The following is a 27,329-nucleotide window of genomic DNA, read 5'->3' as shown; positions in this document are numbered from 1 at the left end:
CACCCCAGAGGTTATGCAGGCACGCCCTGGGATGGGATGAAGGCAGTGATTAGGGGATATTGTATTAATGAATTGATTTATATCAAATGAAGACAACACAGAGACAAATCAATTACTAACTGAAATATAGCAATTGACAGAACAGCATAAAAACAGGTGGTCCTAAAATATTAAAGGGCAGAATCCAGTGGGGACCACTTGCAAGTGGCCGACCCCGCCAATTCTGTTGTGCTTCTGGGAACAGTCCAAAACAAGCGGAAATGCTCATTTCTGGAATGCGGCAGGTTGACGGAGCTTATATAAGGGTGCTCTACCGACCTGCCCCTTTCCAGAAACGAGTATTTCTGCTCATTTTGGGGATTGCCCCTGGAAGCACTAAATCTCTGTTGTGCAAGCGGTGGGTACTGCTTATGCAATGGAATTGGTGGGGCTGGCCATACGTGGCGGTGGGCCTGCTCACGGATGGGCAGTGTTGGATACTGCCCATTGTCTTTGAACACATTCGGAATTAATAAAATACCAAATGCCCTGCAATATGTGAACCAGAAATAGTACAGATTTGGTGTGAAACAATTCAGATGATTAGCAAATAGAATAAAACACCCCCCCCCATATTTAGAATATCCTATATTACATCTACTGAAGAAGAAGAAGAAGAAGAAGAAGAAGAAGAAGAAGAAGAAGAAGAAGAAACAATTAATATCCTTTTTTACTCTTTCTTTAAAAATGTTTATACACCTCAGAAAGTGGATTTGCTAAATTTACAACTCATATTGGACGGGGCAAAATTAAAACAATTTACCTTAGAACACCGACATTATTGGAATCGGGATTTAACAGAAGAAGAGGTAAAAAAAAAAAAGGCAATACAGAGGATTAAATTACAGAAATGGCTCCTTTTATAAGACATTTCCAGAGCAACTTGTACCATACTTAGTGAAATTATATAATGGTGTGATGGGGAAGAAACCAGCTCCACAAACTAGGCAACTGTCTTGTATAATTGTGATTCCGAAGCCAGGTGTGGTAGGGGCCATGTCTGTTCAGCGGAAGAGAGCAGCAGGACAGGACAGGAGACCCACCACTCAGAATACACTGGTTATTGGGCAGTCTATATATGTAATAAATTAAAAAATGAAAAAGAGGTCTATTTATTTATATTTATTCTATTTATTAAATTTCTATACCACCCAATAGCCAAAGCTCTCTGGGCGGTTTACAAAGGTTGAACATGGGCCTCATTATTCTGGGCTGAGTGGGCCCAACCAGGAACCAGGAAGTCAACCACCTTCACTGCTGGTGGGGGGTCATTTCAGGGCCCCATCTATATGGCACCACTTTGACCCCCCACCCCATTGCGACTGCGCAGCAATGCGGCTTCGAACCACCATGCCCTTGCGATACACTGCACGCTTCCCTAACAGACTCGCTGTGCCCTCTTTTTTTTTGCTATTATACTGAAATGCGCAGCTGTGCAGTCCCATGAGTGTGGGGGCACAAGACTTTAGTGGCTGTTTTGTATTTGAGGGGCTCTGCTGTGCCTTTCCATCCCTTTTTAGGTAAAAAGTGGGTGTTTTGTGCTCCTTCATTTCCACACCATCAGTTTGTCAGTTCCCCAGCCTGAGACTCTCGCGATGGTTAGCACTCACAAGCATGAGCGCTATGTGCCCAGCCATCACTCCAAAATGATGGCTGGAGCGATGTTGGTCCTCCCCCAAGACACCCTCCCCCTGGCCCTTGCATACTGAGTCCAAAAGCAACTGTTGCAAAGATACAAAGCTGCAAAAATGTGCGGAAGTGTGATTAAATAGATGAAAACTCCCCTCTGTGCCCCTGTAACTGCACAGCTGCAAAGGGATGGGGGGAGTAAAGGGGCTTCACAGAGTTACGCAGGCACTATGCATGTCTACAACACATCCACCGCAAAATGCGAAGTTGGTTTGGAGAAGGGACAGATGGCTCACAAGCGTGGGGAAACCCATAGCAAATGAAAAACGTTGCAGCAAAACGACTCCTTGGAACTCTGCATTTTCCAGGTGAAAACCATGAATGGTTGTGAAGTCGCGACTGCATCATCTATCATGAGGGACCTCGACTTGCACCTGCCCTGGAGTAAAAGCCAGGTGTAGATGGGGCCCAGGACTAGGGATGTATGAAAGTCACTTACCTTTTCAACGGGGTGATTCACAGGGAGCCGCCGGCCGGGATTCAACTCCGTGGAGCCGCCGGCCAGGTGCATTCACAGGCGCCGTGTGGAGCCTGCAGACGCAAATGGCGGCAGTTCCAGTGGCTGCCATTTGAATTCCTGTTTTTTGGCCGTGATAGGCTACATAAATATTTACATAGCCTATCACAGCAAAAAAAACCCAGGGGCGCAAATGGCGTAGCAGCCGCCATTTGTGTTCCCTTTTTTTGCCATGATAGGCTACGTAAATAATTATGTAGCCTATCACGGCCTCCGCAGGGATGCAGATGGTCTCCCTGTGTTAGCCGTGATAGGCTACGTACGTATTTGCGTAGCCTATCACGGCAAAAATAGGGAAGCGAATGGTGGCCGCAGACACGGCCGCCATTCACAAAGCAGTGTGAACGGCACCAGGTAAGTGTCCTGTTTCGCGTGCCTTTCGCGGGGTGGGGGGGTGGGGGGCTTCGTTCCACCACGGATTTCGGGGGGCTGAATGCACTGGCATTCGGCCTCACCGAGATCCATGGTGGAATTCTCTGACATCCCTACCCAGGACATGAGAAGGAAATGGGAAATGAACAGGTCATTGGAGGACTGCATTAGCAATGTCAGGTGTCTAGAGGGCACTCCAGTGTAACACACCAGATTTGGCTGTAGGTAGGGATGTACGAAAATCACTTACCTGTTCGCGGATTATGCTGATGGTGGGGGGAGGAGGCATTCCGTTCCTCCCCCCGGAATCCTGGACAGGGGGGAGGCGCTCCGTCCCTCCCGCCGGAATCCTAGACGGGGGGGAGGCGCTCCGTTCCTCCCCCCCCCCGGAATCCTCCTTGGCCAGCTGTGCTCCGCGGCGGCTCTGCAGAGCAGCCGGCCAGGCCCAGCCAGGCCAGAGCTGTCCGCAGCTGGATTTCCGGCCGCGGAGGGCTCTGGGGGAAAAAAACAACAACCCCGTACACAAATGGTGGTGGCTACGGCCGCCGCCATTTGTGTTCCTTATTTTTGACGTCTTAATCTACGTAAATATTTACGTAGACTAAGACAGCGAAAATAAGGGGAACGCAAATAGCCTAGTGGATGCTATTTGCATTCCCCTTATTTTCACCATCTTAGTCTACGTAATTATTTACGTAGACTAAGATGGCCCAAAATAAGGAACGCAAATGGCGGCGGCCATAGCCGCCACCATTTGCGTACGCCTTTTTTTTTTTTACCCAGACGTTTTAGGTAAGTCTTGTCCCGGGGGGATCCACAGGGGGGTGGGGGGCAGGCCGTTTCGCCACAGATTTCGGCGGGCCGAATGCACTGGCATTCGGCCTCCCCGAGATCTGTGACGGAATTCTCTGCCATCCCTAGGTGTAGGGATGTGCAAGAATTTTGCTTATGTTCACAAATCATGCAAACATGTTCACAACCCCAAACATGAGCAGGAGAGCAGGTTCTCAAAAAATCTTCACAAATTCCTGAAATTGAACTTATGTTCAAAAAATGCTCATTTTCATACTTATTCTATGGCGGAAAGTGCGCGTTTTGCTGCATTTTTTAAAATGCATTTTCCCTGTTCAAAATGCACTCTTTTCCCATTCAAATGAAACGAAAAAACAAGCATGAATGAACATGGGAAATGAGGTGAGGTGAGCTTCAAGGTGTTCAGAGAATCTGGGCCAATACTGAATAGGGAAGGAAGAATCAGTCAATTTGGTTTCCCACAGTTTCACACTTTTCCAGTCTTAAGTTTGGTTCGACCTAAATGTTGAGAATGTTTTATTTAAAAAGTGTGTATGAATATTAATGCACATTTTTGTATATAATTGTGTTTAATACACACATTTTTGTAAACATTTTTCCTAAGATAATGCATTTCTGAACATTGTTAACACTAATATACGCATTTTTATTGGGAACTCCATTGCAAAATGAAGAGAAGTGTGAATTTCAATGAATAACTGACCTTTGGTTTGCATATTGGTAAGAAACTGCAAGATTAGGTGAGTTTGCATTAAAATGTGAAACAACCAAATTTCTCCCCCATCCTGTATCAGAACTCAGAATATAAAGACACAGAAGAAGTCAGAAAGATATATAGAGTTTGTTGGCAGGAATGAGGAGAATAGTGGAAGCAATCGAGAGAGTTAGAGCAGAATGAGTTCATATCTGGGAGGGGAATGTTGAGAGGGCAAGTTGATGCCAATAAAACTCCTCCTATATTACTTTTACCTCAATATTTCCTGGTGAGATTGTAGATGCACCGGGAGGCTGAGAACGAGCACATCAAGGAGCATAACGTAAGTACTTTTGGAGGGAATTAAATTGGAGACTGTGTTTAATTTGATTCCGGGCTCAGCTTTGAAAGGCCTGGAGGTATAAATAGGAGCCCTATGAGCAGAGGGCTTTCCCCTCCATACTGAATTAGCAGAAGGCCAGAACTGCATACCGTACCATCATCTGCTGGGAAGGATTGGTGGGCAGGAAGGGGGTGTTTAACCCTTCCCGTGCTTATCAGTTCGCCCCTGCAATCCCCTCCCTGGTCATTTCCCCCTGAAGCTTCTGCGTGCTGCTAGAAACCCCAAAAAGAAACCTTAAAATGCCTGTGGGGCCATTTTCAAAGTAGAATTAGTGGGTGGGAGAAGAATGAAATGGCCCCTGCTACAAATTATTCCCTGCAAATGGCTCATGCATAGACACCTCGTTAGCATTACAAGTAAAGCACCTGAGAGCCTTGTGTTTTACTCCGAACTAGTGCCCTGCTGAAACTCTCCTCCCCTTCACAGCCCCTCCCTTTCCCTGCAAAAAAAGAGGCTGTCGTTTTTCTGCTTCATTCATGGGGATGTTGTGAATTTCAGAAAACTTCTCAGTGTGCAGGGCTTCAGTGCTGATCTTAATGTAAGGAGGCAGCTGAGAGGTTTGTATATGCTCTTTATTTCGCCATTTTTATCGCGGTCTGTCCTTGCAAGGGTTTCAATGTTGCAAGGATTTCAATATTTTCAATCCTAAAGTAGTGTTCTGAAGTGTTTCTAACACATGCCATTGTTTTGGGCATATTTTTTTAAAATAAAAGGGCCATTCTGGCCTGTTCTGTTCTGGCTTTTACACCACCCCAGTTCCTGAGGGGTGACTGTGGATACATCTTGCCTCTAATGCAGATGCTGATAATACAGTACTGCTCCTTCACTGAAAGCTCTGTAGCAAGTGTGTATGTGGGGGGCAGGGGTGTGTACAGCTCCAGGGAAGAGGCAGAGCTAATGCTGTGCCAAAATCTGGCCTCCCAATTTCCTAAAAGTGTTGTTCCCCCATGAAAGAGGCTTCCATTTTTCTGCTTCTTCCTCCAGGCATTTTAAAATTTATTTTGAATTTATTTTGGTGGTGTTTTTGAGCTCACCTAATCACTGCAGGGTGGCCCAGGTGCGTGTTTTCTTCCTTTCTATTATACACCCCTCCATTGCTGTGCAACCTCCCAGGCTGCCTGCATTTCCTGATCTGTAAAAGCCCCATGGGAGAAACACACACATACCTCAGCCACTACATAAATAAGGCAAGCACAAGAACCCCCAAACCAAACCCGTGAGAATATCTCTGAAATATTTTCTCCTTTGAATGTCTTTTTGAAAGCAATTTCTTTTCTATCAAATTAACTGAGAATGGTCAAAACATTTGGGGGGAAAATTCAGATTTGGCTGAATCCCGAGCTGAATTTGGGCACTTTGAACCAAATTTGTAGCTGCCCAAGGCAAAGGGGGCTTCCCTCCAAAGCAACCAGAGCTGGGTCTGCCCTGTTGCGAAGCTTCGTGAGTGATCCAGCACTTCAGGAGGCTGAAGAAAGCTAGAGAGTCTTTCTGCAAAATATCACACCCTTTTATTTATGATTTTGTTTCCTTGGAAATGCCAGGGTAGAAGCGGGAGGGGAGTTGAGTGACTGACTGACAGGTCCACAAGACATGTTTTATCAGGGCTTCTCCAATCACTGTGCTTTGGGGGTGGGATGTGAGTCACATAAAGCCCTCTGCTCCAGACTTTTCCCTGCTGTTTTGCAAGTCAGGGTCTGTGTGGTAGAGCTTTGTGGTTGTGGAGTCTTCCGTTCTCCTCCTTGATTTCTCCAATTCTTTATCCTTCCAAATAACTCACTCCTCTTCACACTTCCAACCTATCTTTATTCCACCTTCCCAGTCCTTTTCTTACAATCTTTCTTTTTAAGTTCCAATCTGTTCATTATACCCTGGTCCTTGGGGTAGAATTTGAGTTTCGTTTATTGTTACCTGCTGCTGTTTCTTATTCTGCCTTGTGTGTCTTTTAGAACATAATTGTATAGCAAGTGTCATTCCACAGACCCTTTGGCCCTAGTTACTAAGTCAGGTTTTATTTGGAACCATGCTCTGTGTTCATCCTTCTTCAGTTCTTTTACTAGTGTGTGTTTCATTGTTATTTTTTTATTATTATTTAGGGTTCTGTCTCACTGTTTGTGTTCTCCTTGTGGCGTGTGGGCTGTGTTGTGTCTCTGTGTGAATTATTCCCATTGCACACAGAGACACAGCACTGTGAGTGGTCTACTGGGCAGACAAGCATTGTTTGTTGTTGTTATTACTACCGTATAATAAAGTGACTTGACTTTCCTTGAACACATTCTTTCTGTACCCCTGAAGCCAGTTCCTGGTATGAGCAAGCCATGTGGCGGCACTAGCAGGGGGAGAGGAAGAGCTGTTGCTGGCACTGCCATTGTCCAGATGAGCGCACCCCCCTCCCGAAAGATCAGATATGTCCATCATTTGCAGCGGGGGGGGGAGTCCCTTGGGGCAGACCCAGCACCTTCACCCCAGCTCTGAGGTGGCTGATAGTGAGAGCTGGCCCTCCTATGCTGGAAGCAGGGCTCTGTTTGCAGAGGAGGAAGCAGCAGCAGCAAGACGGAACCCCTGGCGGTGCTGGCTGCATGGGTGGAAGAGACACCGGAGGGCAGCTTGCTAGATACTGAGATTCCCAAGGAGCTGTCTGAGGTGGTGGAGCCCCTGGAACAGGAGGGAGAAGGCATATGTCACGGGAGGCAGCGTCATCAGTCGGTCTGTGATGAGTGCTGTGGAGGGGGCGGCAGGGGCTCCACTGCCACCAGGCGTCCCCGCAATGCCCTCTCCTCCTCGGATGTCAGCAGAGAGTTTCGGCAGCGATCCTGGGTCTCTGACAAGAGAGGCAGAGCATCCTTGGGCCCCACTTTGACGTGTCAGCAGATCCAAGCTTTGCTTGCATGGCACAAAACACCCGAGCAGGGCTGGAACAACCAGGGTACTCTACAATCCCAAGTCTGCTCCTCCACTTGAGAAGGCCGCACCAGTCTGTGCTGCTAGGGGAAGAGAAGTCATGCAGCCGGGACAAAGCCGGTGCATCACGCGAGGCAGAGCATGCGGAGTCCCCCTATCAAGCTCTTCCTCACAAGAAGCAGAGGGTTAGGCAAGCCCCTATGTCGGAGGGCGTGGGGTGCAGGACAAGCACAGGACCATGAGATGGCAATTTCCATGCCGCCACAGATCACCAACTACCTCTGATATTTGGAGCAGCCACACCAGAGTGCCCAGCAGAGTGCCCAGCTAAACTCGTCATGTCTAACTATTAACCTTATAGCTGAAGCTGATTAGTGCACGCACACACACACACACACACACAGATTTAACACCACCAAGCAAAAATGCCCAAACTGGAGGGCTGTTCTGTTCCTTCACAACCCTATTGATTGTGATTACTCATGAGCCGATCCACTGTTAAGCAGCATTGTTTCATGGGATTCGTTTTGGTATAGATATCATGCCCGTCTGTCATGGGCCCAATCTACATGACTGATTTAGTGTGGAGTGAGAGCACATCAGGGTCGTTTGTGACAGACTATTCTATTCTATTCTATTCTATTCTATTCTATTCTATTCTATTCTATTCTATTCTATTCTATTCTATTCTAGATGACCGTGCTGCCAATCCACAGCAACCCTGCAGCTTCCCTCTGGAAAAGGCGCATTTTCGGAAAGTCCTTTTAGTGTGTCTTTTTTCCTTAAATGTGGCTCCTGTGCAGTTCCACTGCATTGTGCCCTGTCCCCCCACATTAAATCCTGAGCGTGACTATTCTGTGACGTGGCAGTCATGTGGCCAAGGGGTGGGGCCACCCCTCCCCCCATTCCCTCTTTTTCCCCAGTCACAGTAGGGGCTTTTGGACACAGGCTTTCTTTCCCACTTAGCACTCCTTCATGCTGTTTCATCCTTTCACTATATCACAGTAGTGCTGTTTTCCCATGCACACTATGCAGCCTGTTTTTCCCATCGCAGTAGTGCTGTTTCAGGCATGCACAATAGCAAAGTATCTGCTTTATCCATTCACAGTATGTAGCCTGTTTTCCCATTCAGAATAGCGCAGTAGCGCTGTTTCAGGCATTCACAGAGCACAGTAGCTGCTTTATCCATTCACAGTATGTAGCCTGTTTTCCCATTCAGAATAGCGCAGTAGCGCTGTTTCAGGCATTCACAGAGCACAGTAGCTGCTTTATCCATTCACAGTATGTAGCCTATTTTGCCGATTCAGAATAGTGCAGTATTTCCTTTAATCTTTCACAATATCCCAGTGTAAACTACAGGGGCTTAATTCAGCTCTTCCAGTATATTTCCCAGAGCAGGGGAGCATGGACGGGGGTGGGAACAAACCTCTCTCATTTGCTGAGCAGCACCTACTGGGTTGATGACATTCCGTTCTACCCTGCCCACCCAACCCCAAAGTATGGGGCTTTCAAATGCTGTGTGACCCATGAAAGCGGGCTTTAGGTAGTGGATACTCCACTTTTCTTGCTTTGTGTGCCCCTGATGGACCAAAGTGATTTCATGAAAATCCAGATATAATCAGAAAGAGCTTCTCATTCTGTTTCCATGTAGATGGAGTCTGGGTGGTGATTTGTAATATTTGTCCAAATCTGGGACAGGGTTTTTCACTTGTTTCTTGGGTTTGTGTTTTGCAGATAACAAAGCTGTGGCAATAGTTCCAGTGAGAATGGCTAGTGGAACAGTAGTGTTCATTCCCCCCAATGGTGCCAACTTTATTCAAGCAAGCCAGGGGATCCCTGGTACTGTTATCCAACCAACAGGAATGGTACAAGATATACAATATGGAGGTCAGCAGCTTGGAAGCCCCAGCAACCAGCCCCAGCAGAACTCTCAAACGGGCGTGATGGAAAAATTCCTCAAAGTAGAGACCAAGACTCTGGGGGTAAGTGTGCCAAAAATATTATCTAGATAATGCTCTGATCTAAGGTGGATTCATTATAAATATCTAAGATGCTTTGGCCCCCCAGGATGACTGAATTACCAACTGCCTGACTGACTCACTCACTCATGGGGCATATAAATTATTAGGATACTTCCTGATGAGTCAAAAGCTGGCAGCTGGTAGTTCAATGCACGCCCTCTACAAGAAAACCCTGAAAATATTTTCCCTCCCAAACTAGGGACTACATGTGTATCCCCAAAAGTGATTGAGGCTGCAATCCAGTACTCACTTGCCTGGGAGTAAGCCCCACTGAACTTAGTGGAACGTACTTCTGCATAGACATGCATAAGATTGCACTGTGGGCCACTAACACTCTAGCTGGAAAGATCAATCACTCCAACCCCATGCCATGCTCTGAGTGGTCCTTCCTCAGAGTGATGCATTGTGGATGAGGTGGCCATGGAGATTTCCTGTGCCATCACCACTTCACAGTTATTATGGGAAATGCAGTTTGAAGTTAGTTTAAACCAGGGGTGGGGAACCTGAAAGCCAACAGGCCAGATCTGACCTGTGGAAGGTCCTCAGCCAGCCTGTGAGCTTCTTCCACAGGCACTGCCCCCTCTCCTTCACTCTTATATGCGATCACTGATCAAAGATAAGAGCTGGGGTTTCCCAAGAAGGACACACTTTCTTTAGCACAGTGCAGGGAAAGCCCACTCTTATCTCCAGTAAGTGATTAGACATAACAGTTATTTAAAGGCATTTAAACTTTAAATAGCCTGGTGGATATTTAAAATTTAAATTAGTGCTGTGTCAAAAAATTCTCCCACATCTTTTAAACCATTGTTATTCAATTTGATAGAAAATAAATCGCTTTTGAAAAGAAATTCAAAGGGGAAGAAAACTGTGGAGAAATTCTCATAGGTTGGATTTGGGGTTCTTGTGCTTACTTTACTTATGAGGTGTCTGAGGAGTACATGTGATTGTCCTGTCTGTCATTGTACATTCATATCTCCAGCACCCTGTTGCCTCCTCGGCTTCCTGCACTTCAGTCAGAGCCCAGGAGAAGACATCATGAGGTCATTCCTCTCATAGGGCTTTTCCGGATCAGAAAGCGCAGGCGTCCCGGGAGGCTGCAGAGCAATGGGGAGATGTGTAATAGAAAGAAAACAGACACACGGCACCCTCAGCCACCTCACAATGATTAGGTAAGCTCAAAAATACCACCAAAATAAATTAAAAATATGTTATAAAACACCCAGAGAATGAGGCAGAATAATGGAAGCCTCTTTAATGGGGGAAGAAAACTTTCAGGAAATTGGTGGACAGATTTTGACACAGCACTAGTTCCGCCTCGTCTCATAAAACACTCCCCACACACACCTGCTACAGGGCTTTTAGGGAAGTGGCGGCAATATAAGCACATAAGACCAATTCTGCCCCGCTTGCATTGGCTGCCCAATGCAGCCCAATTCAGGGTGCTGGTTTTAACTTATAAAGCCATACAAGGCTCGGGACTGCAATACCTGGCAGATCACCTCTTCCGACCTAAACGTACCTGGACACTACTATCAACATCTGAGGGAAGCTTGGCAGGTTGCAACAAGGGAGAGGGGCTTCTCAGTGGTGGCCCCCTGACTCGGAACAAGCTCCCCACCACTGAGGCCTGCCTGGTGCTGACACTGTCATCTTTTCAGCGCCAGGTTAAGACTGCCCTCTACTCCCAGGCATTCAATGGCATATGATTTAATGGCATACAATGGGGCATTTATGTCTGCTGTCTTGAACAGGTATATTATTTAAAATTGTATACTAAAATTCTTTTAGCTTTTAAAATTGTTTTAAATTTTATATGTAACAACAACAAAAGCCTGTTCTTCTCATGATATTATATTTTGTGATACTGTTGTTGCGTTTTTTTAATGAATTGTTGTAAACCATCCAAAGATCTTCAGCTACAGGGCAGTATAGAAATGAAATTATTAGTATTAGTATTAGTATTATTATTAATAATAATTATATCAGCATCTGCATTAGAGACAAGTTGTATCCCAAGTCATCCCTTAGAAATGTAACATTTAGAAGACCCTGGGGAAGATGCTGAACCATGAAGAATGACAGCTAGAGCCAAGCCAAAATTTCTCAGGAGACATAGTTTTCAAAAAGGTTCTGAGATTTTTCTTGTCTCAACCCCCTAGAAATAAAAGACTAGTTTGCAGAATTTTCTTCACCGTTTTTAATGTGGTGGCTGCCTTCCCTCTCTTCCCCCACAATGCCCCAGAATGATGCTAGGTATGGCACATTGCGGAGGATGCAAAATGGGGGCCAGGCTGCCAACACATGTGATCTTATTGCCACTTGCAGTGGCAGTGCAACTGCCCCCCCTCCCCCCACCAAAAAAAAAAACCCCAAAGGAAAGAAGAAATAAGCTGTGCTACAACCCCTGCCAATGGTGAGCCCAACCTGTGAGAAACTGTGGGAGAATTTCATTGCAGTAAGGAACAGGCCCAGATCACTTCTCTTAGGTGACTGGGTTGAAATCCTTTTCAGCTTTTGCATTTCATCTTTCTTGGGATTAAAATGCCTTGAAAATGGTGAGTTTCTGCCTTTGGTGAGTTCTAGCTGGGTAAAGAAGAGATCCTGTTTCAGTTTCGTATTCACCGAAGGAACTGACCAAAGCACCTTGCTGGGTCTTTCACACTGCGCTAATGAGTCACAATGTATGTCTTTCCGAGACTCTGGGCATTGTTTTATATTGCATTTCTCCCCACAGGCCATCCAGATCATGATTGGACTGACACACATTGGCTTCTGGGTTGTCTCACTTCTTTGTGATTCCCGCAGCTACATTCCTTTGGCCTGTATTGGAGGTTATCCTTTCTGGGGTGGAATCTTTGTAAGTAGCTGCTGCTGCTTCTCTTCTTCTTCTTCTTCTTCTTCTTCTTCTTCTTCTTCTTCTTCTTCTTCTTCTGTAAACTGCCCTGAGAGCTTCGGCTATAGGGCAGTATAGAAATGATGTTGTTGTTGTTGTTAGCCTTTGATAGTCAGTGTGCTTCAGTGTCTATGGTTCTGACTTTAGACGTTGGAGATGAGATGTACATTCAAATTCCTATTCAGCTGATGACATTTTGTGTGCAGAGAACCAGTGTGCTTGGTTTTTTTTAGTTTTTATTATTTTATTAATTTCTTTTGGTAAGGTAGTCTTACAATAAGTTGTTGCAAAAACATAAATAATACAACTTAAAAACAAAACAAATCAGAGAACTGGTGACTGGTAAGGAAGCATATGGAAAATGGGATAATTTTAGAATAACTATGAAGATTACTTGCCTTGAGAATACACATGCGTGCACACATGCAAAGACACCCCATACTACATTCACTGTAGCATGATAAGAAGCAGAAACTAGAGCAGAGCTATGAAAAAAGGCAATGGCTTCTTTTTTAACAGCTGGGGTCACCGGGAGCAAGGGAACAGGTTTAGTCCCTTGCTTCGATGGTGCCCCCAAAAGTGCCTGTTTTCTTTATTCTTTTAGTAAATGGCTGTCATTCATTGTTGTAGATGCAAAATGTGTCCTCTACCTTGATAATAGGTGGTCTGATTGTCACTGACATCCCACAAATGAGTGCAAAGTACCCCCAACATATGCATACATGGGGTATATATATATGTATATGGGGTATATGTATGTATACATATACATACATGGGGTCTGCACATGGACAAGCCCATCCGCTACCCATAATCTTTCCTAACCCTTTGGAATGATGGTGAGCAAAGACTCAGCCATACACTTCTTTGAGGGCTTTGCCAAGGAAAGTTGAATCAGTTTGTCAACATTTCATTTGTTTCCCCAGTGGCAATGCTTTTGTTTGAGAGATACAATGCCACGCTGAGGGGAGCCCAGAACATCGTGCTGCAACAATGGTTCTAACTCACCTGGATTAATTACCTAGGAACATAGGATGATTTAAAGTCCCTAATTAAAATTATTGTTTCTCATGTCAGAACCATACATACAAGTTCAAAAAAAGGGAGGTGAAAAACACGCACCACTCTCTGTGTCCTTCTGATACAACAAGGTAATCGGGCGGTCGAGGACTTCCTTCTCCAATATGTTCCCTCCCGTGGACTCCAGTCCATATCAGAGGTCCAGCTCTGTGTCCCCCTACCAGCTGAAGTACCGCTGATGGGTACAAGGCAGGTACACTTTCAGTTGCGGTGCCAACATTGTGGGTAGGAATGTCAGAGGATTCCATCTGGGAGTGAAGCTCAATGGATTTTTTCCAGATCAGACCTGTAGATTCCATTCCGTTTCACTCTGCTGGTGTCAACTGTAGCACATCGAGCCAATATGTGGATTTCTGGGTTTATTTCACAGCTGCAATTTGCACCTTTCCCCCCTGGGTTCTGCCATTTGTGCAAATTGTAATTTTCACAATATTTTTTATTTTATTTGTTTGGATACTCCCAAGTGTCACTTCAACACGAGAAGGTCCGCCTGTTTTCTATGTAGCCCCACAGAGGCATATTCCCCTCTTGTCCATATCCTTGTCACTTTCAGCACATTACTTCATTCAGCCCAGCAGAGCCATACTCTGTACAATTTGTTAATTCACCCCCCACACCACCGCCGCCACCCTCTTCGCCCGAGAAGTGCTGCTGTGCTTACTGCAGATGGGAGCCGGGGAAAGGGGCTGGAGGCTGTGTCTGTGTTAAAAGCACTTGCTTGAGAGTTGGACAAGTGTGCAATGGTAGCCGGGCACCCCTAGTGTCAGTTCAACACTTCAAACCCCGAGGATCAGGTTGCTAAGTGGGCGATGGCAGCCAGCTGGTCAGGGATGCAGCCCTGCAGCCCACCTTTTTGAATCAAAGGGTTTTTGTCATTCTTAACTTTGAGTAGCAGTGAGCTGAACCAATCAGACGCTGCTTTTCGCATGTTATGGCCAATGACGGCACATAAGCAGTGAAGGGACAGTCATCACACTGCTCCTGTGCCCTCATTGGCCATGTTCCCCTGAAGGCAGCATCTGGTTGGTTCAGCTCACTGCTACACAAAGTCATGGGGAAAAAAATCTCCCATTTAGAATGGCATGCTGTGGAGCTGCAGCCTCAACCGGCCGGCTGCCACAACACTTCCTTCCATAAGTGACTTGGTTAGGAGGAGGAGCTGCCACCACTGGTCAGAGGGTTGTTTGGGGACCTTCCCAGAGCACGTGCTGTGGTCTAGCCCTGGCTGAACCACTGCATACTGTGGCCATTGAGTGTGGTTTGTGGGGCATTTGGATTCCCCCCCTCCTGTAGGATTTTTTCCCCCTACGTATTTTTTGTACTTCTGCAAATGTTGCGGTTCTCCCAAGCTTCCTGATACTTCCCTCTTGCTTGTAGATGTTGCCATTTTGACAGGCACTTCGAGAATGGAGCTTGCTGTTAGTAGATGATGATGATATAAATAACGCTTCTGTTTCTTTAAGGATGACGCTAGCTGCCTTCAAGGGAAAAATGTGCTATTATCTAACATTGCTCCTATAGAACCCAGTTTTTCTGAGTAGAGAGAATTTTCTATAAATTTTAAGTGAACTGTTGTCAATTTTTGTGTTGTGTGTGTGTTTTGCGTATTTTCCACAGTTCATGATTTCTGGAGTCCTGTCTGTGTCAGCTGAGAAACATCCATCCACCTGTTTGGTGAGAGAGATACTTAATAGTTTTAATCTCTTCTGTAATACTGGAGACAACAGCAAATAAGTGTATTCATTTTTACACATCCAAGGCCATTTGCACAGCCTACCTTGTTCAGATGTGGCTTTGCCATAAATCAGAGTTCTGGAACAGGGAGCACTCATGGCCCCATCTCGTGACTCTTTACCCAAGTCTTGCCTGAATGATTGTGCTGCCCAGTTAGTTTAATACTTACTGTGTTTTTTGTTTGGATTTTAAATATTTTGAACATTTTAACTGATGAGCTTTTGCCATTATTATTTATTTTAATTATTGATTTTGTAAACTGCTTAGAGGTATTTTTCAGATATGGTACACAGTGTATAATTTAATTCAATAAATAAATTATTATATTATATTTATTTATACCCTGCCTTTTTCCCAGTACTGGGACACAAGGCGCCTTACAAAAATTAAAACATATACAATTAAAACACATGAAAATATACAAAAGTTACAATGTTTTAATCTGCCTCTGGAAACACATCAAGGAGGGAGCCATCCTAGCCTCCCTGGGAAGGGTGTTCCATAGCCATGGGGCAGCCACCAAGAAGGCCTTCTCCCAGGTTCCCACCAAATGTGCCAGTGACAGTGGTGGGACTGAGAGAAGGGCCTCCCCAGAAGATCTCAGGACACGGGCAAGTTCATAAGGGAGGATATGGTCTTTCAGATAACCTGGACCGGAGCTGGATAGGTCATAGCCAGCACTTTGAATTGTGCCCGGAAACAGACTGGAAGCCAGTGAAGCTGTTTTAACAAGGGAGCTGTATGCTCCCTGTAACCAGCCCCAGTCAACAGTCTGGCAGCAGCTCTTTAAACCAACTGCCGTTTCTGAACGCTCTTCATAGGCAGCCCCACATAGAGCGCGTTGCCGTAATCCAAAAGGGATGTAACTAAGGCATGTGTCACAGTGGCCAGATCAGACATCTCCAGGAACGGGTGCAGTTGGTGCACTAGTTTTAACTGTGCAAAAGCACTCCTGACCACTGCTGAAACCTGAGCATCCAGGCTTAGGGCTGAATCCAGGAGCACCCCCAAACTGCGAACCTGAGTCTTCAGGGGGAGTGTAACCCCATCCAACACAGGCTGAATCCCTATTCCCTGATCTGCCTTTTGACTGACCAGGAGCACCTCTGTCTCGTCTGGATTAAGTTTCAATTTGTTCTCCCTCATCCAGTCCATTACTGATGCCAAACACTGGTTAAGGACAGAAACAGCTTCCTTGGAATCTGGTGGAAAGGAGTAGTAGAGCTGGGCGTCATCAGCATATTGGTGGCACCGAACTCCAAAACTCCAGACAACCTCTCCCAGCAGTTTCATGTAGATATTAAATAGCATGGGGGACAGAACAGAACCCTGAGGGACCCCACAAGCTAACGGCCACAGAGTCCAACAGGCATCCCCCAACACCACCTTCTGAGTTCGCCCCGCTAGGAAGGAATGGAGCCACTGTAAAACAATATTCCCAAGTCCCATCCCAGCAAGGCGTCCCAGAAGAATACCATGGTTGATGATATCAAATGCTGCTGAGAGGTCCAGCAGAACTAACAGGAACACACTCCCCCTGTTCAGTTCCTGGCGTAGGTTATCCACCAAGGCGACCAAAGCTGTCTCCATCCCTTACCCAGGCCAGAAACCAGATTGAAATGGATCAAGATAATCCGTTTCATCCAGGAACACCTGGAGCTGGGAGGCTACCACACACTCTAATACCTTGCCCAAAAATGGTACGTTAGAGACTGGATGATGGTTATCTAGTATGGTGGGATTCAGGGAAGGCTTCTTCAACAGAGGTCTCACAACCACCTCTTTTAAGCATAATGAAATAATAACTTGTTCCAAAGAGGCATTAACCACTCCCGTTATCCACTCAGCCAGTCCTCTTCTGGCCTCTTTAATAAGCCAGCAGGGGCAAGGATCCAGCATACATGTGGTGGATCTCACCGCTCCAAGGATCCTGTCCACATCCTCGGGCTGCACAAATTGAAAAGAATCCAACAACACTGAACAATCAGGAGCCAAAGTGACAACCACAGGATCTGCATCAACTACAGCATCCAAGTCAGAACGGATCTGAGCGGTTTTATCAGCAAAGTGCTGAGCAAATTGTTCACAGCGGGCTGTCGAGTGGTCAGAATTTTCATCACATGGGCCAGGATGTAGAAGGCCCCTGGCCCCTCGAAACAGCTGCACTGACTGGCTCCCTGCAGATGCAATGGTGGCAGAAAAGAAAGACTTCTTTGCTGCCCTCACTGCCACAGAATAGGCTTTCAGATAAGCTCTAGCCCGTGTTCGATTGGACTCGTTTCGAGTTTTCTGCCAATGTCGCTCTAGTCTCTGTCTCATTCGCTTCATCGCCGCCAGTTCCCTAGAGAACCAGGGTGCTGGCTTGGCTCCACTCCAGGAGAGGGGATACTCAGGAGCGATTGTGTCCACCGCCCTAGCCATTTCCCTATTCCAGAGATCATCCAGGGCTTTGACAGAATCACCTGCCGAGGCAGCAGGAAAATCCCCAAGAGCCGTCAGGAAACTATCTGTATCCATCAACCTCCTGGGGCCGACCAGCTTAATCAGTCCCCCACCCCTGCAGAGGCACTGAGTTCCAGTGAGTCTAAACCCCACCAGGTAGTGATCTGTCCATGACAACGGAAGAACAGAAAGTTCCTCCACACCCAGATCACCATCATCCTGCTCAGCATAGAAAACTAAGTCTAGAGTGTGACCTGCTGTATGAGTGGGGCTGGAAACCACTTGGGACAGACCCATGGTCGTCATGGAGGACATGAAGTCCTGAGCCACTCCCGACAGGGCAGCCTCAGCATGGATGTTGAAGTCTCCCAGCAGAACAAGCCGAGGGGACTCCATCATCACCGCTGAGATCACCTCGGCTAGCTCAGGAAGGGAGACTGTTGGGCAGCGGGGTGGGCGGTACACCAACAGAATCCCTATTCATAAATAAATAAATCATAAAAACCTTGATGAAGAGAATGGAGAACATAGGCACTCTAGCTAGATTTTTTGTTCTGTGGTTCTTGGGATCTTTTCATTCCTCTTTGTGTGTGTGTGTGTGTGTGTGCGCGCACGCATGTTTATCATTTTCATTGCCAACGGTCTGCTGAATGATAAATTAACATTCTACTATAATTTGCCCATTATAGAGCTGCCTGGGATGAACTTGGGAGTTTCTTGAACCAAAATTAAGCTGTGGCAAAATATCATCAGTTTTGCTTTCATCTTTAAACAAGATATATTCCATTTTTCATCAAGGAAAAGTGAGATCCAAAGACACAGAATAGGATTCTGCAGTTGCATGTTTACACATTCCTGCACTGCGTCAGATTTGTCTTTAGATTTACATTTCCCCTGAGGAAAATCTCAAGACATCTTGAATTTTGGACTTCTTGCAGAACTCATGTTTTGCTTCACATCGACTAGGCAGGCCTGCTTTTATTATTTGTTTGTTTGTTCATTACATTTACATCCCATCTTTCCTCCAAGGAGCCCAAGGCAGCGTGCATGATCCTCCTGCTCTCCATTTTATCCTCACAACAACCCCCTGAGGAAGGTTAGACTGAGTGTCAGCGACTGGTTCAAAGTCACCCAGCGAGTTTTATGGCCACGTGGGCACTAGAACCCGGGTCTGCTGAGTCCCAGTCCACACTAACCTCTACTCCACACTGGCCTGTATTTGCCTATCTGACTTGAGCAAGACCTGTGCTCTCTCTGCACTTCCCAGTAGCCTGATATTTTTGTCTGTCTCTTTCAGCTGAAAATCAATGTGGGAATGAACATTGCCAGTGCTGTGATGGCATTCATTGGCATTATGCTATACATAGCAGAACTGGCTATAACTCGAATCCCTTATCTACGGGACGATTCACATGAGCATCTAACTAAGACCTCATATGTCTCTTCAGATCCACGTCAACATGAATATCATGTGTCTTGGGTAAGTGAACAAATCTGATGCAAGAAGAGGGATGGATCAGAGAAGAAAACCATGTATCTTAACGTTTGTTTGATACTTTCACTGTGGCAGTTCCCATTGCCAAAGAGGCTAGCAGCTACTTAGCTTGAAAAGCAGCTTGTCTCTTAGGGTGTCTCTACATTAATGGAAAATCCTGCAGCCCTACCGGAGCATTTTGCTTCTGTTTCTATGGTGCAATTAGGATTGGCTCCTTCAGATGAATGTGAGATGGAATTGAAAATGCCATTTCTCAGCAGCCTTGCGAGGGCTTTCTATATTTTTCAATGAAATAGCGCCATCTACTGGCAGAATTATCATGGTATGCCAGCACTACGCACTGCGGAAATGGCAGGGTTTTTTTATATACAGTTTTTTTATATACAGAAATATTGGAACAAGGATAACTGTTTTGGCAGGTCGCCTCTGTACACCACCACATTGAAGCTGAAAGGAAACACACCCAGATGGGAGCGAAGTCAGGACTTTCAGCTGTAATTTCAGGGTGTGACAAAAGTGGGGTGCTAACCATTCAGGAAGTACAGCCAGTGGCATGCACACACACCCATTGTTGGTGGCTTATAAGTAATGGAATGAATGGCTGACAAGCAGCTGCATGGCCAGGTGTGGCCTGTTTCCTGGGTGCCCCATGACCAATCAAGCAGATAAAAGGCCTGGAGGTGGTTCTGAGTGTTATAGTTGCATTTGGTAGCTGTTCACTGGAACTCCCAACATGAGGTCCAAAGAGGTGTCCATGAGAGTGAAGGAGGCCATCATTAGGCTGAGGAAACAAAGAGAGGTAGCAAAAACAATGGGAGTGGCCAACACAACAGTTTGGAACATCCTGAAAAAGAATGAATTAACTGGCAAGCTCAGCAACAGCAAAAGGCCTGGAAGACCACGGAAGACAACTAAAGTGGATGACCGCAGAATTCTGCTCATGGTGAAGAGGAACCCTTTCACAACATCTAGCCAGGTCAAGAACGCTCTTGCAGAGGTAGGCATGTCATTGTCAACATCTACAGTCAAGAGATGGCTTTATGAATGTAAATACAGAAGCTTCACAACGAGGTGTAAACCACTGGGAACGCTCAAGAACAGAAAGGCCAGATTAGCCTTTGCCAACAAACACCTAAAAAAGCTTGCCCAGTTCTGGAATAAGATTCTTTGGACTGATGAAAGCAAGATTAACTTGTACCAGAATGATGGGAAGAGCAAAGTATGGAGAAGGAAAGGAACAGCTCATCATCCAAAGCATACCACATCACCTGTCAAGCATGGTGGAGGCAGTGTTCTGGCATGGGCATGTATGGCTGCCAATGGAACTGGGTCACTGGTGTTTATTCATGACCTGACTGCTGATCAAAGCAGCAGGATGAATTCTGAAGGGCTATGCTTTCTGCTCAGATTCAGCCGAATGCTGCCAAACTAATAGGATGCTGCTTCATATTGCAGTTGGAGAATGACCCCAAACATACAGCAAAAGCTACCCAAGAGTTTCTGAAGGCAAAGAAGTGGGATGTTCTTCAATGGCCAAGTCAGTCACCTGATCTCAACCCAATAGAGCATGCTTTTCACTTCCTGAAGACAAGACTGAAGGCAGAAAGACCCATAAACAAGCAGCAGCTGAAGGCAGCTGCAGTAAAGGCCTGGCAAAGCATCTCGAGGGAGGAAACTCAGCATTTGGTCATGTCCATGGGTTCCAGACTTCAGGCAGTCATTGACTGCAAAGGATTTCCATCCAGGTATTAAAGGCGATCCTTAAGTTTGAAATGATGTTGGTTTGTTCCATTACTTATGAGCCACCAACGATGAGTGTGTGTGTATGCCACTGGCTGTCCTTCCTGAATGGTTAGTGCCCCACTTTTGTCAAACCCCTTGAATTACACCTGAAAGTCCTGACTTCGCTCCCATCTGGGTGTGTTTCCTTTCAACGTCAATGTGGTGGTGTACAGAGGCCAACTGCCAAAACAGTTATCCTTGTTCCAATATTTCTGGCCCTGACTGTATATATTCCAGCTTATCTCCAATTTTTTTAAAGGTGGGATAACAGGGAAAAACCTTGTGAGACATCCTGGAGGTTGACGACGTCATGCAAAGGACCTGAAAACATCAGTGAGTGGCCAATCACAAGTGCATGATAAATGCCTTGTGTGGAAGTGGCCTTAGAGAGCTGAATGTGCTGTGGAGAAACAGCAAGCCAACCCCAAGCTTCACACATGGTTCTCTAGCCCATACACATCCCTTCTTTGGTTCATTTTTGGTTCATGGCTTTAGAAATCTGGAATTCTGGCAAGCTCTGGAATCTGGACTGACATTTCTTGCCATTTAGCGTGACGCATTCTCAGCCTGGAATAAATGGCTGAACACTTGAATGATATTTAATTGCTGTGCTTCAGCCTTTGTTCTTCATGGGGTCTGTGTTAATTTAATTGGGAGCAGTATCGCATCCAGGGTTGAATTTCCCCTTGAGGTTTAAAGTTGCCATCACATTTCACCTAAAGCAAGGCTGCAGACCATGCCAAATTGAAACAGTTGAAAAATTCCAGGGAAAAATTAAATTAATTTTGAATGAACTGTCAAAAACATTTTGGGGCTTCCATCTATGTTTATGTTGCTACAACATAAAAATTAGAAATAAGGTTGGCAGCCCCTGGTCAGGTGAACTTTCTGCAGGAATGTCAGGGAAAGTTAAAATAATGTAGGACAGATTGACTTTATTTCTCAAGAGGCTTTTCCACATCCCTAATGAAAGAAAAACAATATACATATACATGCTGGTTCTTCCCCAAATACTGCTCCCTGCCAAGGAAGGAGAGCTCTGTATGGACAGCTCATTGAAGGTTGAGTTGGATTCATTCAATGAATTTCTCCTAGTAATCCTCTCATCATTTATAGTAAAATACATTAATTGATCATGTCATTTGAAAGTGCCCAGTATTCATTTATTCCTTTCGAAGTACAGCAACATCTGAACATCAAAAAGATAAGAAATATCACAGGTGCAAACCACCTTCCCCAACCCACCAATCTTTGTTTCAATAAATAACAGATGAGCACCCATTTGCCATCAACTCCTCTACTTGTATCCCTCTTCCATCGTACATGACTCAAACACTCAGCACCACCTTAGCTCTGTACCCATTTAACAAGGTTGGCGCAAGCAGTCTTGCCGCCAGAGGAGAGAGGGTACATGTGTGCGTTCCCCCCCACCACCATTGCTGCGACCGTGTCTCCTACCACCAACTGCATCTCGCCCCCTCCCACAGTGGGAGAATGGCCGGCGGGGCTTTCTGAAGCAACCACCTGCCAGGGAGCATTTGCCCACCTGGACACTCACCTATCCAGCAGCACCTGCCTGCTTGGTGGCCCCCATGGAGGGCCCTCTTGGCAGTGGGGGGTGGAGTGTGCAATTTGCTGCTTCTCCCACTCTGCCACCTGAGGCAGGGGTTCACCACACCTCATGGGTGAGCTGGCCCAGCCATTTTAGGAGTTAAATGTTTTAACTCTTTTAACCTGCTGTTTTATTCTTTTACGGTGTTGTTCACCGCTCTGAAATCTTCTGATGTGGAGTGGTATATAAATATTGTAAACAAACAAACAAACAAATAAATAAATAACAGCAAAATCATAGTGCTGGTTGGTGGGCTATCTTGGACGTTTTCTGACGATATTGAGCAATGCCATAAAAAAGATTGGGTCAGATTCAGTTCATATTCCCATTTTATCTAACAAAACACAGCATGAATTTTAGCATAATTACCAATTATAAATGAACAGTTAAATATTTCCAGATGGAAGGCAAACAAGCGTACTATTAACAGATAGGAACATGCAAAATACAGGAACACCTGAAGAGTAGGAAAAATTAAAAGTAGCCCTAAGGGGAAAATATATCCATAAATGATAAATCCACTAATGAAGCGTTCCACATAGTTACTGCAATCCACCAGGCAACTGTAATCAACAAGGTTATGGTTAGAGCTGTGCAGGGACCCCCTGATCCTACTGGGAAGCCACTTTGTGGCTTCCGAAGTGGCCCCAATCTGGCTTGGGCAGATTCGGGGGGCCCCCTACCTGCTTTTGCCCTGAACCCGAAGCGGGGTTCGGATGGCGAACCCCGCCTTGGGTCCCCCCAAATGCCCCTGCGCACACCCCCAGCTCCTTTCCTGGGCTGCCTCCTCCTCTGCTGCCACCGCAGCCATTGCCTTCTCTGCCGCCACACCACCACCTTCTCTGTTGCGCTTCACCATTGCCTTCGCCCCCACCACCATCTCCTGAGGCATGGACACGCAGCGACTCGTCTTCTTCCAGGGAGTGACCATTTTTAAAATGGCAACTTCCTGGAACTTCCAGGAGGTTGCCATTTTAAAAATGGTGACTCCCTGGAGAAGACGAGTCAGTGCATGTCCAGGCCTCAAGAGATGGCGGCAGTGGTGAAGGCAGCAGCGAAGGTGAAGGCGGCAGCAGCGCAATGGAGAAGGCGGTGGCGTGGCGGCGGAGAAGGCAATGGCTGCGAAGTGGCGGCACGTGGCGGCGAAGACAGTGGTGGCGGCGATGGAAGACGGCAGCAGCAGCGGCGTGGCGGCAGTGGTGAGAAGGCGGCGGCGGAGAAGGTGGCTCAGGTAAGGACCTGGAGGTGCTGGGGGGGCTGGGCCAGGGGCCGAAGGTCCAAAACACACTGAGTGCTTCGGTGAGCCCCTGACCCACTCTTGGGCATTTCGTGCCCCCTCTGCTTCACCTCGGAATGGGCACAAAGTGACCCGAAGCAGCCCGCTTTGACTCGGGGTTTGGGCCTTGGGCTGAAGTGGTGCACAGCCCTAGTTATGGTAATCCACAAAGTCTCTCCTAAAAAAACTTCAGGCCTGCTCTCTTCATCCCCTCTGTAACCTCTCCTTTTTCCTCATCAACTCAGCCAACCTCACCAGCTGACAGTCCCAATGCCCCTCCAAGATTCCATACTTACATTCCCCGCTCCCATTCAGACAGAATGTTTGCAGAGTGGCCTTATGCTGATACTTTCAAGTCAGTCACATCTAAAAGATGGTTGCCGCCGGGGCATTTTTAATGCTGCATCTGAACAAATGTGCGAGTACTGAGAGCTATATAACAAGTGCCTTTCTACATATAGTCTGTAGGTACTGGTCTCTGCATCCTGCTCCTCTTGTTCACTATGCTGGAATTCTGCATCGCTGTTTCAGCAGCAGCACATTTTGGGTGCCGAGAGACTTGTTGCAACAATGAGCCAGGAAGTCCTTGATACCATGCTTGTAATTTAAGATGATCTTACTGAGCAGCGTGAGGAGAGATCCTTGTTTTTATTTATGTTTCTATCCCACCCCACCCTGTTTTTATCCACACAACAACCCAGTGAAGTAGGTTAGGCTGACAAAGTGACTGGCCCAAGGGTCATCCAATGAGTTTCAGAACTGAGTGTGGGTTTACTGAGTGAGAGAACAAAGAACGAAGGACGGCAGTTCCGGAGAAAGGTGCTAGTGTGGAAGCAACCTAAGAAAGAGGGGTTTATTATAACTAGTATTGCCAAACTGCAAGAATTCTCGTATCTGTCTGAGAATCCAGGACTTCCATAAGGGAATTCAGACTTGCTCAGTGCCAGTTTTGGTGCCAACTCCTTGCAGGAAGGCAACAAAGAAGCCCATGTACAGCTCACTAGTTTCAAGCAACCGTGTGGGCGGGAGAGAGTGCTGGACAGCTGGAGACAGGACAGGTTTTCTTAGCTCTAGTGTCGTTGCTGCCATCAGGCAAGGTAGGTTGCCGTGTTCCCCCCTGCCTCCAGCAGCTGGAGCAGAGCAGAGCTTCCTTCCTTCTCAGGATGTCTAGCTTGGAATGGCCCTTGCACAAGACTTCTGTGCGAAACATGAGAATAGCGAAGTTTTGGTACGAAGACTTCAAGCTGATAATCTGCTAACACTATTAACACAATCATTACATATAGGGTGATTTCTGGGAGTCAGAAAAGTCCCTGAAGTTGTGATCCTTGACAGGATTGTCTGAGCCAACAGGAGGTGTGGCAAACATGTTGATTAGAGAGCGACTGCCCTTGATAATTAGCTGACATAGTTTAGCTAGTCATAGGCATCTCCTAAATGGGGGATCATACTTTTAAAATGGCGTCAGCATAGACACAGGCATAGAATCTTAGAGTTGGAAGGGGCCTACAAGACCATCATAATGGCAATGGTATTAAAGAGCCTGTTTCCCTTTCCCAACATCTCTGGTAATTCAGCCTCAAAGCTGGGTGTGTGTGGTGGAGGAAACACCTACAAGAGGAAAGGGATCTACCGATTCTGTTCCTCACAAGTGGGATAACAGCACTGGTTGAGTTCTGCTTCCAAGATACTGGGGCAATTCCTCCACCACAGCCTTCCTCTACCATGGCCATGCTGGCTGGGGATGATAGGTATCATAGTCAAACACATCTGAAGGACACCAGGTTGGGGAAGACTCCTCTGCAATGCTGCTGCTGACAGTATTCCTTACAGTGAATTCCTCTTTTGTGTTACAGCAGGCAATGGCTTACGTGCCCTGCCCTGACATGGGAGACAGCTCCCACTGAAGGCAGTCTCACTCCTCCTCCAGCCTATAATGCTCTTCCAAGAGAGAGTGAAGAGAAGAACCCAAGCAAGAAGCTATGGCAAGTGTTGCACCAGCAATCTCAGCAGGTCACCTATCTTAGGAAGAGTACAATATGATTGATTTTCTGTTTTTTTATTATTTTGAAATTAGACCCAGGATATGGGATGGGGCAGCAGCTTTTAGTAGATTAATACATTTAAATAATTCATTTAATGCATAGGAAAAGATGGCTCTTCTTTGATGCGACATGCTGTAACATGTTCATGTATTCCCTAAAATCAAAGAAACGTTATTTGGTATTTCCTAAAAATTAAAAAAAATGTTTTAGTAATATGCTAATTATTCAGATGGCATTGATCAATAGACATTCAATTACAAATTATATAATTAACTGCCTGCACATCCTTTGATAGGGTAGCGCTCCAACTCTGTGTCCATCCAAAATAGTTTTGTCAATAAAACTTTCCAAATGGAGTTCCTTCTTTGTCTGGTGACTGCATATGCTAACCTGTGAATTTGAGACTACGGATGGACAAATCAGTCCCTTTGCAACCTGTTTCACTTTCACACATGTTCACCCCTAAGTCCATTCTGTCTTGCTTCTGCCTTAATCTGCAATTTTAAAACATCTGCATGAAATTTGCATGAAAAATCTGCACAGAAAAATGTTGAATAGTGCTATCCCATGCAAGTTTAGACAGAAAAAAAGGTCTACAATTACCAACATGCTCCAGCCAGCCATGCTGGGATTGCACCTCAAATGTATGTATTTTCTTTACATGTGTTGCTAAGTCTGGTTCATTCTGAATGTTGAGATTTTTTATTTTAAAAGTTACATGAAAATGAGTATGCATTTTTTGCGTATTTCTTCTAATATGCACATTTCTATACACAATGTATTTAATTTTTATTTATTATTACAATGTATTTACTATTGTAATTGTGCCTAATATAAACATTTTGGTAAGCAAGTTCCATAATTTTTAACATTCTTTACACCAGTATATGCATTTTTGAATGCACCTTTCCCTGATATATGCATTTTTACTGGAAATTCCATTGGTTAATTCAGAAAGGTGTGAATTTCAAAGGATAACTGAGTTCTGTTTCCCGCTTTGGTTCAAAACTCCAAAATTAAGTGATTTTTCATTAAAATGTGAAACAAACAAATCTCTTCCCCATTCCTAATCCTGAATCAGGGCTCAGAATATAAGTCAAGACACAGAAGAAGCCATAAAGATATGTAGAGCTTGTTGGCAGGAATCAGGAGAATAGTGGAAGATGTCTCGAGTGTCATGGCAAAATGAGATAACAGGAGTGAGGGCAAGATTGGGAGGGCACGCTGATGCTGATAATGCTCCTCCTATATTGCTTTCACTTTCTGTTAGTCCATGGTGAGGTTGTAGATGCACTGGGAGTGAAGAATGAGCACATCAAGGAGTGTAACATAAGTACTTTTGGAGGAAATTAAATTAATTTGAGGACTATATTTCATTTGATACAGAGATCAGTTCCAACAGGCTTGAATTACGGATGTACAAGAATTTTGTTCCTGTTTGCAAATCATGCGAACACGTCCCGTTCACAACCTCAAGTACAAATGTAAGTGGGAGCACAATTCTTGGGAACTGTTTTCAGTTTC

General features: G+C 45.7%; 2 protein-coding genes across 5 annotated transcripts; one reads left to right on the top strand and one right to left on the bottom strand.

Annotated features, from left to right (window-relative positions):
* The first annotated feature begins 4,421 nt into the window (after positions 1-4,421).
* On the top strand, positions 4,422-26,662 carry LOC146357975 (membrane-spanning 4-domains subfamily A member 15-like). 4 transcript variants are annotated; one of them, XM_084859572.1, is made up of 6 exons: positions 4,422-4,467; positions 9,160-9,407; positions 12,181-12,303; positions 15,037-15,093; positions 18,893-19,075; positions 25,617-26,662. In XM_084859572.1, the coding sequence occupies exons 2-6, from the start codon at positions 9,192-9,194 to the stop codon at positions 25,665-25,667; spliced, it is 630 nt and encodes a 209-aa protein (XP_084715698.1). In that variant the 5' UTR covers positions 4,422-4,467; positions 9,160-9,191; the 3' UTR covers positions 25,668-26,662. The 4 variants fall into 4 exon arrangements, with proteins under 4 accessions (XP_084715698.1, XP_084715716.1, XP_084715689.1 ...); XM_084859563.1 differs by lacking the exon at positions 4,422-4,467 and adding an exon at positions 4,960-5,084; XM_084859590.1 differs by lacking the exon at positions 15,037-15,093 and having other exon boundaries at positions 25,617-26,656.
* LOC146357976 (uncharacterized) lies at positions 16,747-17,934 on the bottom strand. The gene has a single exon (XM_084829604.1). It carries the CDS (start codon positions 17,908-17,910, stop codon positions 16,747-16,749), a length of 1,164 nt encoding a protein of 387 aa, XP_084685730.1. The 5' UTR covers positions 17,911-17,934.
* Positions 26,663-27,329: the final 667 nt, after the last annotated feature.

The sequence above is a fragment of the Heloderma suspectum genome, chromosome 1, assembly GCF_057233095.1.
Source record: "Heloderma suspectum isolate Gila_16-S chromosome 1, 16-S_ref, whole genome shotgun sequence".
NCBI lineage: Eukaryota > Metazoa > Chordata > Lepidosauria > Squamata > Helodermatidae > Heloderma > Heloderma suspectum.
This window is presented reverse-complemented; position numbering and strand designations above follow the sequence as displayed.